Source organism: Pyrus communis, chromosome 7, assembly GCF_963583255.1.
Source record: "Pyrus communis chromosome 7, drPyrComm1.1, whole genome shotgun sequence".
NCBI lineage: Eukaryota > Viridiplantae > Streptophyta > Magnoliopsida > Rosales > Rosaceae > Pyrus > Pyrus communis.
Window position 1 is genome coordinate 11,774,337 of NC_084809.1, and position 13,738 is coordinate 11,788,074.

At 35.8% G+C, this 13,738-nt stretch overlaps 2 protein-coding genes across 2 annotated transcripts; one reads left to right on the forward strand and one right to left on the reverse strand.

Annotated features, from left to right (window-relative positions):
* Positions 1-1,903: 1,903 nt before the first annotated feature.
* Positions 1,904-2,317, reverse strand: LOC137740562 (uncharacterized). Its single transcript, XM_068480405.1, has one exon. It carries the CDS (start codon positions 2,315-2,317, stop codon positions 1,904-1,906), a length of 414 nt encoding a protein of 137 aa, XP_068336506.1.
* A 1,990-nt stretch (positions 2,318-4,307) lies between these two features.
* Positions 4,308-5,876, forward strand: LOC137738727 (uncharacterized). Its single transcript, XM_068478202.1, has 4 exons — positions 4,308-5,061; positions 5,265-5,357; positions 5,440-5,507; positions 5,615-5,876. Exons 1-4 carry the CDS (start codon positions 4,348-4,350, stop codon positions 5,724-5,726), a joined length of 987 nt encoding a protein of 328 aa, XP_068334303.1. The 5' UTR covers positions 4,308-4,347; the 3' UTR covers positions 5,727-5,876.
* Positions 5,877-13,738: the final 7,862 nt, after the last annotated feature.

Below are 13,738 nucleotides of genomic sequence, written 5' to 3' on the forward strand. Positions count from 1 at the left end.
TCACGCTTAGAAATTTGGAAATTACACCTATTTACATGGAATTTAAACTTGGGAATTGGAGGTCCCAAATTCCAAGTTTTTTTTTCCACTCGGAAATTCTAAATTTTTATGCTTATGAATCCAAACGAGGGAATTGGTGCATGCCAATTTATAATTTATGACTTTTGTCAAAATTTCAAGTTTATTTCCCTCATCCAAACATATTGTTAGGGTTTAATTGAATAACATTTCTTTGTTTAATTATTGGATAACCATAAGATATTAAAGGGTGAACTTCAAAATAACTGGTTCGAATCATTGTGTAACATTAAAAGGTGAAAAGAAGAATTAAGAAGCTTCATATGAGAATGACACATCCCGGCCCAGGGCGGATTACTTCCCGGGCCCACTCCACTACCGTAGCACGATATTGTCCGCTTTGGGCTTACCATTCCCTCACGGTTTTGTTTTTGGGAACTCACGAGCAACTTCCCAGTGGGTCACCCATCATGGGATTGCTCTAGCCCCCTTCTTGCTTAACTTCGGAGTTCCTACGGAACTCAAAGCCAGTGAGCTCCCAAAAGGCCTCGTGCTAGGTAAGGATTGGAATATACATTTAATGATCACTCCCCTGGGCGATGTGGGATGTCACAATCCACCCCCCTTAGGGGCCCGACGTCCTCGTCGGCACACACGCGACCAGGGTTAGGCTATGATACCAAACTGACACATTCCGGCCCGGGGCGGATTACTTCCCGGGCCTACTCCACTACCGTAGCATGATATTGTCCGCTTTGGGCTTACCATTCCCTCACGGTTTTGTTTTTGGGAACTCACAAGCAACTTCCTAGTGGGTCACCCATCATGGGATTGTTCTTGCCCCCTTCTCACTTAACTTCGGAGTTCCTACGGAACTCGAAGCCAGTGAGCTCCCAAAAGGCCTCGTGCTAGGTAAGAATTGGAATATACATTTAAGGATCACTCCCCTGGACGATGTGGGATGTCACAGAGAACGTTGCCAGCAGCCTCTATAAAGATTTATTTTTTATTTTTGGAGAATGAGTTTGGAAGTCACCTTATTTTAATATCTCGGGCTTGAGGCATAACTCAAGCAATCCTTAGCCTCGATCATGAGGAAACGTTAGGGTCCTTTTGGTATCCTATTAAAAAATTCATCATATCTCAAAACATTTTATTTAAGACCCAAAAACTTGTTTGGTATAAAATTCAAAATTATTTTTACATTTTAACAATTAAATAGGAAAAAAAAAAGTCACTGGCAACTTCTAAATCCAACTAGATAGAGAGGAGAGAGATAAAGAGCAGAGAAAATCGAAAGAGGATCAGAGGTTTGGGAGGAGAGAGAGTTGAAAGATATGAGAGAGAAAAAGAGTACAGAAAATAGGGAGAAAGAGCACATTTTGATTTAAAAACTCTAAAACCTTAAGTTTTGTGTTTATAAGAAATAAGTCATTTTTAAAAGTTGTTCTTAAGTCCAATTTTGAAAATTGAAATACCATACAAGAATTTTGGACCTTGCACTCAAAAATTGTTTCTTAAAGTTTAACAAGTTGGATTTGTGTTGGATCGTCCGCTGTACCTCCTGTCACATAACTAGTCAGAGAGATAGAAAAGGGACATCTACATTGGGCGTTTCTTCAATCCCCAGCGAGCTTTAACTTGATCTTGTTTTACAGTTGACAACAATTTCATTTTATATATAGCATGGGGATGTAACTTGTACTATTATTTAAACATTATTCAGTTTTTGCACTTCTTTAACACAGAACTGCATGATACCCAAATTTTGGATCAAGAATCTCCATTTACTAACACAACTTACATTATTTGATATAACAGCTTCTAGGACAACCAACTAAAATGAAATACAATAAGAGATACAATTGTACTTAATTTTTGGTCTCTATCTCCACAAGAATTCATGAACAGAACCTTGCCAAGAAAGCACAAACATTAGCATCACCAAAACCCCAGCAAGCCCCCAGGACGAGCTCCCAATTCTCAGAACCCACGAAGGATCAGAAGAAGGAAAAGAAGAATATCCTCGAGTCGACGACAACGAAGAAGCTGACGAACTCGATGATGATGAAGAAGTGGTTTTGATGGCAATGATTAGTCCGGCAAGAATCATGGGAAGAACAAACCCAGAGCTCCATTTTGCTTCATGGTATCTTGCATCACTGCTTTTTCTAGGGTTTGTATAGATAGGTGAAAGAACAATTGCAGATACTAGAGCAAGCACCATGGCCACTGATCTTTGAGAAGATGAGTTTTGGCTTGTGTATGGATAGCTTGTAGTAGTAGCAGCAGCAGCCATTGGTAGGGTTTCAAGACTGGTTTTTCTTTTTCTTGAAGAAAAAGGAAAATCCAACTTGACGAGTTTAATTAATATCAGATGAAGCAGGAGAACTGTATATTTATAGAGCAAAGAAGGTGGAAACGGTGAAGGAATCTCGGTGGAAAGCTTGGGATTGGATGACAAAAAGTGATAGACAGCCGTCCAAAAAGTGGGAAAAGCAGTAAGATGGGGGACTAAATTATGCAGATGATTGCGGGAAGGGGGTAAAAGTGATTGTAAAGGTTAAGAAGGATTGGAAGCTTTGGAAGTAAGGTATTTGTGATGTGTTCTTTTGGGTGTGTTCACACTTGACAAGAAGCAAATGCTAGCTGTCTTCATTATTTCGGGAAACATCTAGATCTCTCTCAAAGAGGCAAAGGTAAAGCATCGATGAGCAAAGTAGAATATAATATAAGGTTTATCAGCTGAGGTGCCCCCATCTGCAAGAAATTTTTTGTTAATGGGCACAGTTGGGCTGTTTTGAAATACGAGAGAAACTTTCTGGTGGCACTGTCTTCTTATTTTTACATATGTTTAGTAACGTAAACAGAAATAAAGGAAAAAGGGGCACATTTTTCACGCTTTATGGTCTAAACCTTAATAACGAAAATGTTTTAACGTATATTGGGTTTTTGGATACAACCATATTCTAGGTACGAAATGGAGTTAGAACTTCAATTTGGAATCATCAGAACACGCATTACTTATAGTTATTAGTTTGTTGATTTGAAGCTAATTATAGATAATGATATGTGATAATCTCGACGATACTCCACCACTTAGAACTCTTCTAATCCAACGATCGTCAAAGAAAATTGAACAACCATTGGATTGGATCCAAAGGCCCGAAGTGACTGAGTGTTAATTAACCCTAAATCACTGTTATCTACATGCCCACTTGGCATCTTAATTTATTGCCACTTGTACACTGGATTTTCAGTTATATTCCCCTCCTTTCGCTAGACGAGAAATGCTAAGAAGATTCTCTCAAAGTGGAACTCTCCATGAACACTTTGTCATCTTATGTTTTTGGCAAAAAATTTTATAATGTTGTCACAAAAATTGTGCAAAAAACATATAATGACAGAAAATTCATAAAGAATTCCACTTTTCAGATAATCTCCTTATCATTTCCCTTCCCGAGATTCATAAATTTTGGAAGTCAGTGCCCATCTTGAAGACAAAGTGATGCTTTCCCATGCCCTGATCCTGTAGATTCATGCTGAACCTTATCGCTTGTGGTATTTCTTTAATCTAATGGTCCAAATCTTTTGGTCCCGGATGCCATACCATTATACATACATGCTTTTAAATTAGCGTAAAGAAGGACCAACTTCTGCTTAATTTAGGAAAAAGTAGTTAGATCAGTAGCATTGGTAGCTATTGGTAGTTTTAGATAGTGCTACTCACATATTTATTTTTGTTTCTCATTCACTTTTATTAATTTTTTGTTATTAATAATGGTTGCCATTTCGTTAAAACTCCCCTTTATTAACAATGGTTGCCATTTGTCTTTGACATATATAGACACTTCTTCAAAATTAAAAAGAAGCCTATATATTATGTTTTTATTGTTTGTAAGAAAGAGAAAAGAAATTTTCAACAAGGAAACGCTATTTCTACTCTCGTTAATCCTTCAACACTTTTGTAGGAACATACTTACATATACTCATGTCGTAGCGTGAAAGTGATACGAAACATACGAGAATGACATGATGCAGCGTTATTCCCGCTCTCTAGTTTAATATGATTACAGTTACAAACCAGTCTCAGTTTTGTTTTTCCTTTTGTCATTTTGAGTTGGCACGATTGGTTTTCATCGTCCAGAAGAACATGCAAGTGGGTCATGCAATTGTCCTCATCACCTCACAAACGTGAGATGCCCCCAACTCTCTTTTACATTTTATATAGAACTGCGTGAAGCATCACAAACCATGCCAATTTAAGTCATCCAACAAGGAGGAGATCAACCACTCAATATTTCTCAATTCAAATTCAAACCCTAGGTCATGGCCTACCCAAAATTTTCCAATGTCCTCTCCTTCTACCTTGCAACAATCATAGCCATTTCCCAATTCTTGATTTCAATTTTACCTTTTCTGAATCCAATCACGCTCCTAATCACAGTTGCAGATTTACTTTTATCAGTATATTTCAGGTCGTGTGGTCTTTGTCCCTGCACAGTTGAATTAGATGATCAAACCACGATGCACTTTTGGGTTGCAAATCCTAGGAGGTCCCAGAAGCCTGCGCTAGTAATGCTTCATGGGTATGGTGGCAATTCAAAGTGGCAGTTCATCCATCAGGTGGGCTCTCTCTCTCAAAGCTTCAATCTGTATGTGCCTGACCTACTGTTCTTTGGCGACTCCTACACAACTAGGCTGGAAAGGACTGAGATCTTCCAAGCAAAATGTGTGGCAGAAGGGTTGAAGAGATTAGGGTTGGACAGATTTTCTGTGTACTCCATAAGTTACGGAGGGTTCGTGGCGTATTGGATGGCAGAGATGTACCCGGAGTTGGTGGAGAAGACTGTGGTTGTGAGTTGTGGGATTGGGATGACGGAGGAGCAGAAGAGAGAGCAGCTCAATAAGGTTGGAAGCAATGCATTGAATCTCCTCGTGCCTCAAAGTGCTCATGATCTACGGCTCCTGGTGAATCTATCAGTGCATAGACCTGGCCCTTCTAAGTGGGTCCCTGACATTTTCCTTCATGGGTTCATCAATGTGAGTTTCATTGGATTTGCAATGTTCTACTCAGATATCTAATATGTTATATTATTAGTCTATCGATAAAGTATTGATTGAAGACTGAGATATATAGTCTGACAATCCCAGTGTCTAGGCACTTTGTTGTAGTGTCTGGCAAAAGAACATTTGTGCGTCAAGTTAATTCTAATAGGATTGGATTTGTATGTTGTGATATGTAGGTGACCTATAAACAACACAGGAAGGAGAAATTAGAGCTGGCAGAGCACTTGCTGAGGAAAAAAGAAGATCCCGACCTTCCTATTCTAACTCAGGTATAAACCAACTTGGCCATAATTCAACACTTAGAAAACTTTCTCTTCATAAATTTTGAAGGGAGTTCTTATTTGGATGAAGGAAACACTGATAATTTGGGGTGACAAGGATGAAGTGTTCCCTGTGTACTTGGCCTATCAGCTGCAAAGGTGACTTAATTTTAATTTATTTCTTCATGATTAAATTAATTAATCAGGATTTTAAGCTAATTAATCCGAACTTATTATTGGTAATGTTCACTTTTGAATATGTACAGGCAGTTGGGACCAAAATCAAAGGTGGAAATAATCAAGGACACAGGTCATGCAGTAAATATGGATTCACCCACTTCCCTGAATTCTCTTATAACTTCATTTGTTTTAGATTAATTTTCGATCTTAGTTTTTTAGTATGAAAGATTTGTTGCAATTGCAGGCATGTCTTGACGAAGTTCTGTTTGTCAACGAATCTTAACTAAAAAATGGAAAATATCGTAGCGGATCAAAGCATGTAAAGGCCTTTAATATTGGATACTTCAATTTTTTGGATCTAAACCCTGTTTGAGATTTTCAAAGGTCTAATTTTCAGAACAATTTCCTTACAAAATGCAATGCAAGGTCACATGTCTTGGACTGTTGTGGGAGAAAGGACGAGAGAGTTATAAAAGTAATATGTTCGATTGAGAGATCTTATGTCGTTGTCCACTAGTAACAATTTAAATCGTAATGTGTAAATTTGAGGTAGATTAGTTAGTAAATCAAAAGCAATGTGCCTGTCTCTTAGTATTTGAATTCGAATTTTTTTTCTTTAAATAGTTTAATTGAAATATTAGGTAAGAAACCAAATAATATGAGTCTGGATTCTCTTCGTGAGCATTGGATTCGTGAATCGTGTCCGTTCATCGTACATTGTGCTGTCAGAAATCATTTTAAATATTTTAATTTAAAAATAAACATAAATAGTACTTGATATAAACTGATCACACGATATACAATGAATATACATAATTTACGAATTCCTATAATCCTCATCAAAGGGATCCGAAGAGGATCCTGATGGTATTATTGGAAACCTTTAGCCTCAGATGACATGCGAGATGTCCATGTTACTTAGCATACGTGTCTACCAAAGACAAAGTAAAAAGGGCGTGGGAGGGAAAGTGGAAGAAGATGGGGTCGAGAGAATAGTCCTATCGGTCTTTCCAGATTTTTTCGTTCAACTTCTTGTAGTTGCTACGTGCAGTTCACCTTTTTGTTTGCTTGGGCAAACGAAAGGGTATTTAGGTGCATGGACAAAATTATCGATATTGTCTCAATTTAATAATTTATTAGATGTTGAATTTTATCATATAGAAATACGGTAATATGTAGAATCTTCCACATTTTATAGATCATATATAAGTTGTATATTATGTTTTAGATAAATTACACAAAACTACCTAAACTATGAGTCAAACCACAATCTCATACATCTTGTTTTAAAAGTTAGAATGTCATATTGTTGGTGGTGCACTGCCTTAATATGAAAAGTTATTTCTATGAAAACATTCCAAAGCTCGATGACCTCTTTTCCCACATATCTGACATACCAAGAACCAACCAGATGATTAACTGTTATCAGCTCTAAGGTAACAATTTGATGTTGTATGCCCTCTTCTAGAACAGATTTGACATTCAGAAGATATAGCATTTCTGTAGTTTGTATCACCACTCCAAGTATTTCCTTGTTTGCTTCCATTACCAAAGAAAGAACTTTGAGAACCTCCATTTTGAACACCTTTCTCCCAAAAGTAGAATATGACCTGTAATTATTGTTCCCACCATTGTAGCCACCAGAGAATTTTCGATTGTTGGAATTATACCTCCTGTTATTGTTACCACCATTGTAATTGTTACTCCCTTGAGACCTCTGCGCATTTGAACTCTCTCCTTGTTCATAACCTTGAGCATTGCCCTGAGATCCCTGTGTATTCGAGCCATTTCCCTGAACATACATAGCTGACATGGAACTTGATAAAGTTGTAAGTCTAGACTCAATACTCCTTTCCGCCCCAATCAGTTGAGCTCGAAAATCTTTCATTGAAATTGGAGTGTTGCTTGCTAAGATTACTGTCTTGGTCATTTCAAATCCTGGGGGTAAACCAGATAAAGCAGCAATAACCAAATCATTCTCAGTTATTTTCTCTCATGCAGCAACCAGTTGATCCTTGATAGCCTTCAATTGAAGCAAATACTTGTCAACAGAATCTGCACCTTTCTGTGCAGTATGAAACTCAGTCTTGAGTTGATTAACCCTGACAACAGAGACAGATGCATATATTTCCTGTAAAGATTTCCAAGCTTCTTGAGAGGTTTTACACCCAATGATATAGTCTATAGCTTCATCCGAAAGTGTAGCAATCAGCAAGCTAAATATGGATACATCTATTTTAACCGAGTCCTTATATGCAGTAGTAAGTGCTTTAGTAACTCCAATCTCAGTGTTGATTATATACTTTGGAGGACACTGAGATTCCTCACTAAAGAAATCAAAGAAATCATAACCCTTAAGTACCGACTGAAACTGATAATCTCGTTTGACAAAATTATCTTCTCTCAACTTAACAGTGATCATGCCCAAAAGACTTTCAATTTTCACAGAACTGAACGCCAAACGAATCAAGAAACCAACTACTCAAGCAATCTTCAAGAATTATAACTTTTCCAAGAACCCACACTACTGGCTATCGACCTTGTTCGTGTGAAAAACCCAACAAACACTCAAAACATCAAGAAATGACTATCGGCCTTTAATTTTTAGTTTTTCATAGAGAATTCTTCATTGCGACAATTACACAAACATTTAGAGTGCAAAAAGAAAAATAGCACCTAATAAACTTGAAGTCTGACCTTCCAAAAGCCAGAAGCTCATCAATCCACCAGAAATCTTCACAGCAACCAAATCGAACCCTAAGGCATAGCACGACGGAAATGAACGCCACAAGATCGAACCCTACGGCGAAGATACCATGATAACATTCATCTAAGGATTCGCAGATGAATTTATGCAGAGAAATGCAAAGAGAAAGATTGAGGGCGATAGAGAGAGAGAGAGAGAGAGAGAAAGAGGAAAGGATGAGTGAAAGCTTTGTTATTTCTAGAGAGATGAAAAGATAATTACACAAATGAGTCGATACATGCTTATATAATCTGCAAATGTAGCTTATCAGCTAAGTCATCTGTGTAACTAACTTTTAAAAAACTAACCAACTCCAATAGCTGATATGGCACTTATGATGATGTGTCAAATGATGTGGCAGTCACTATATACCTTCAACAATGGCTTCATCAACTTTTTGGTATTGGTTAGCACAGCTCGATTTGGAGTCCAGGTGAACCTTCTAGGTCGGTGTGTTATATATATATATATATTATATAATCTTGGGTACATTCTTCAAAAAAAAAAAAAAAAAAAAAAAAAAAAGATAGGAGGCTTTACACTGAGGATCCTCTCCTGATCTAAGGATGAGGATCCTCATGATCAAGGAGTGTGGACCGTTGGATTCATCCAACGGTTATAATTATTATAACTTTAAAGGGACCTCCTTGTTTGGAGCCGTTGGATTTTCATCCAACGGTCCACACTCCTTGATCATGAGGATCCTCATCCTTAGATCAGGAGAGGATCTTGATCGGAGGCTTTATAACATTAGGAAATTTCTTCCATTAAACCTAACATGGTTGCATTCTCGTATCAATGAAAAAGAATGTTCCCATATAAGTTTAAAATGGTTAGAAAAAAAAATCGAATGGATCTTATTTACAACCCTTCTTTGAAACACTTTGGTAGTGCTCATGGATTGGAGTGAATCCACATAATGAATTAGAGCACATGGAACCATCTTTTTATCTTTCTGTCAAGAAAAATGTGGTAGACTAGCTGATATTTATTTCAGTTAATGAAAGAGCCCAATGCAAAAAAATGCACATTGGGTCTTTGAAACAGTTCAAATCATTTTGATAATAAGAAGTTTAATCTGTTTTACCGAGAAGGTCTACGGTTCGAGTCTGTATAGCCCTAAAACCTAAAAATTAAAATAAAAAATGAAAAGAAAATGAAAATATGCTTTACAAATGGGTACATTTATATTAAAAACTAATACATTTTACATATAACAAATTGGTATATTTAAGAACAGATACATTTAAGATTAAAAAAAAATTGAAAAATTATATGAATGAGTACAACTACAAATAGGTGGTGTAGTCGATAGAGGGATAATTCGGAGTTTTAAAACTACAAATAGGTGTAGTTTAGGAATTGAATAAATTCAGCTGAAAACGCTTTGGAAAATTTTGTAAACAGCAAATTTTAAAATTAAAGTGCTTTTACTCCTTATAAAGTGCTTTTAATCTTCCAAAGGAACATTCAAATGAGTTACTTAAAACCCATAAACATTTCTAGTTGAATCTGTCAAACGCTGAGCTTTTAACCCTTTTAAAAATAATTGCAAACATGTCCCAAGCTTAATTGATTAATCAACTCAGTAACGCTCAACTGATTAATCAACTCGGTTACTGAATCCACGATGTCACCGCTTATATCTGTCCAGTGTGAATTCAAGAGCCACTAAACTAATGTGTTGCACTTGCACATAGGCAGGCTAAGCAAAAACTAATCATATTCTCAGCAGCTTCTGGTTGTCATCTTAATTTGGACTGATACGGCTGTGCAACAAGGAATTTAAATTACAATTTTTTTTTTTGAACAAACAATATTATCTATCTTAAGAGAGTGAGAAAATGTGCTAAGTCTCATACTGAGTTAGTCATAGTAATGCAGTTCAAATTGAAGTACTTTGTAATCAGATTAGAGGTAAGTCATCTTAACAATTTATAACATGAAAAATGTTTAATCTAGTCTTGTACATGGTAGTGTGACTAATTCACGTTATATTTACGGTTAGAAATCAACTCGTATGACCAATCGAGCACTCATCGTTTAACATTTGCGGCACACATCGCGATCTCAAGTTGAGTTAGTGCACAATTAATTAACATAATCTTTTAGCTCATGACTCAAGCTTAAAACTTGAGTAAATTGTGTTTGACCTGACGACAGGCTTGGTTCTTGAGTTGAAAAATGAGAAGACTCCCATGACATGTTGATAGATCAAACTCACGATAACAACACAACTATTGATACTTATCTTGTGAAAATACACAATGTCAATTTCATCACATCTTTGGAAATATTTTCTTTGCACTGAATTTGTGCACTACAATATTCCACCTCCAAATTGTGGTAGCAAGTCAAAATCAACCCAATTTTTTTTCATACTTTGGTCTCCCGCGCGCGTCCACACACATACATACATACATACATATATATATATATATATATATTTTTTTTTTTTCACTATATAAGAGTAAAGTGACATTTTTGTACCACATTTGACAAATAAGGCATATATATAACAAACATCTAATAAGATAAACTCATAAAGTGACATAACACATATACATCACATGTCATACCAGATGGTACAACAGTGCATACAAATTTGTTGTCGCTATACTATTTTTTTTTTTTGTTAAAAAAAAAGTTTAGGAAGAGGGGAGGCTACCCCATTTCAGGGGCAGCACATGCCACAAACTTCCTTGAGAACTTTTTATAAAAAAACTAATGGTACAAACTTATTCTAATTTTATTTTGGAAATTTTTTGAATTGAAACTTAATTAAGAGTTTAATAAAGGTGTGAGTATTAAAACCCTAAATCAACTACTATTTTTTTATTTAAAAAAATTATGTAATCGACATATAGATTCATTATTACATTAATGCTAGGGACTTTGATAAAAAACTGAAAACTAATAAGGTCTCAGTTAATGAACATTAGTAACTAGGAAACACTCAAACGGATACTAATTATCTCAAGTGAAAACTAATCTTATGAATAATCAAGCATATATATCTGAAAAATATTTGAGATTCAAGCTCTATATATCTTCAAAACAAAATGGAGAAGTAGACAATTATATAGACAGAGAAGGAGAAGACAGCAACAATATGCTACCATAAGAGAAGAGGAGAAGCCTTTTCTACTACATAACCCCTCAAGCTCGCAACTGCTCCTAACAATATGGCAGATGGTGTTGTGTATTGCAACAAAAGAACGAATCGATACAATTGATCATCGGCTACCAAAAGGTTCAATTTATCCGAAAACGGAACCACACCAATCCCAAAGGAAGTACCGAAAGCCTTACAACAATGATCCTAATTGTAGTCTCATTCCTAGATTGGATTCGTTCGGATCTTCTGCGAGCATTCCTCCAAGAACAAGCACAGCTGAAGGCACCATAGCCTCAACTACAATTTCCAAGCTGTTTGTGATTCCAGCTGCTGCTGCAAGGCCCAGCAAACGGGCTAGGCATCGGCCGACGATGGCCATATTTTGGCCTAGTGATCTCCACTGATTTTTAGCTCAGCCTTTGACTGGAGTTGGATTTTGTCTAAATTAGGCATTTTGTCTAAATTATTTCGGCTACTCTATTACAAGGCCAGAGCATACCACAAGCTTTTTGGAGGATTTATGGAGAGAGTCTTAGCCCATCAAGAGGAGTTGTCAGTATTGGGACTCGAACCTACATCTTAATCTAGAAAAGAAAACGATCATTACCAATTCAACTGGGAAAACCAAATTAGTGTCTGTAATAATTGTATTTTTTTGGTTGGAAGTTATTGTAGTAAAAGTCAAGACCGCACCAACTACACGTCCCCAAACAAAATAACACACCATAAGACGAACAAGATTATCGGTGAAACAAAAGGCAAAAGGAAAAAACAGGCAAAGCCTAATACCACATAGCAAATTATAAATTATCATCATTAAGCGTGGAAGATTTATTTAGTTATTTTCATTCTCTATCGCAATTTCATTTTATAGCTAATCATAATAAATTCGTGTTGAACTTGTTATTCATAAGAGTCGAATCTAATACATCGCACAAAATATAGTAATAAATGAAAAAATCATTATTTATTTTGTTATTTACTTTTTATACGAACGATATTGAAGAAAAATGGATTCAAATTAAAGTTTCAAACAGAAGGCGAGAGGTGAAGTGGACATTGGTGTCGATTTATATATAAAAAATTTAGAATCAGCATTGTCGCACCTTGTAAGCAAGGCCTCTTAATTTTATATGTGTATATATATATAAAATTTGTTTTCATCACCATATAACTTAGAAGTTCTAAATATTTGCTTTGACACGCAATAGCCTGCTTTTTTCTTGCTTGGAACTAAAAGTAATGCACCAAATGCATTCTTTTTTTAGACGTAACGATAATATTTTATTATAATATTAGGAGAAAATTCGAGATAACATCCAAAATGACCTCAATCAAAGAAAAACAGTGGCATCAAATGCATGCTTAATTCATTATTAACATCTACCATCTCCCATACATACAGAGTTAAATTTACCTTTAGTGCTCAATTCTTGTTCATTAAAGTGAGATAAAGTTGAATTTAAGATCAAATATAGCTTTCGTAATTTCTAAGTACTGGTTTGGAATTGTGGTGCTGTCAATAATAGTATAAAAGTATAGAAAAGTAGATTAGGGTCTACTATGCTTTTGAAAAAAGTGTTGTTGGTCGCACAACCACGACAAGTGGCCCAATGGAAAAAAAAAATGAGAAAACCAGCTCCCTAAAGGAAAAAAATGGGAGGTCTTGGGTTTGATACTTAATAAGCTGTGAATCTACTTAATTGTGGCCACATCCCACAGGTAGGGTGCAATTCCAACTAGCCTCCTCTGAGCCTGTAGGAGGAAAACCGCATTTCACCACCAGTTGACTTTTTTTATTTATTTATTTATTTTTTTAAAGGTTGTGGGTTGCACTTTTAACTTTTTGAGTTACATCTAAATTTAAATATAACTTAGCATATAACTCCAAAGTCGCTTCAAATTTTCTGATGCATCGTAGAGGGACTGACAAATTTAGAGTCAAATATAACATTTGACTCTAAATTTATCGGCCTATTGGAGATGCTCTTATGGGTTAGACTACATAGAATTCAAAAGTTATAGAATCTTTAAAGGTGGTGCTATCCATTTTACCTTTCACACACTCCTCTTCAATTTCCGACAGTCGGATTGAATAAATTGAAGATATTCAAATAACATAAATTAACAAGAGGTATGTAAACATCATTATCCTTTTTAAATGATGATTAAGAAAATAAATGGATTTGACTCTGAAATTTGTATAGTGCAAATGGATAAATGCAAGAGGTGGACAAGGTGGTTCCTTCATGAAGTGGATGCAATATAAAAAAAAATAGAGTAACTCAAAGTCATCTGAAAGTAATTATTTAAATTAATTTTCTTGCAATTGTAACTAAATTTTAG

Bases quoted from the DNA above. Each gene is read 5' to 3' on its own strand.
- LOC137740562 (XM_068480405.1), bottom strand. From the start codon at position 2,317: ATGGCTGCTGCTGCTACTACTACAAGCTATCCATACACAAGCCAAAAC.
- LOC137738727 (XM_068478202.1), top strand. From the start codon at position 4,348: ATGGCCTACCCAAAATTTTCCAATGTCCTCTCCTTCTACCTTGCAACA. The intron at 5,358-5,439 runs GTATAAACCAAC...ATTTGGATGAAG, and splicing joins ACCTTCCTATTCTAACTCAG to GAAACACTGATAATTTGGGG. The intron at 5,508-5,614 runs GTGACTTAATTT...GAATATGTACAG, and splicing joins TTGGCCTATCAGCTGCAAAG to GCAGTTGGGACCAAAATCAA.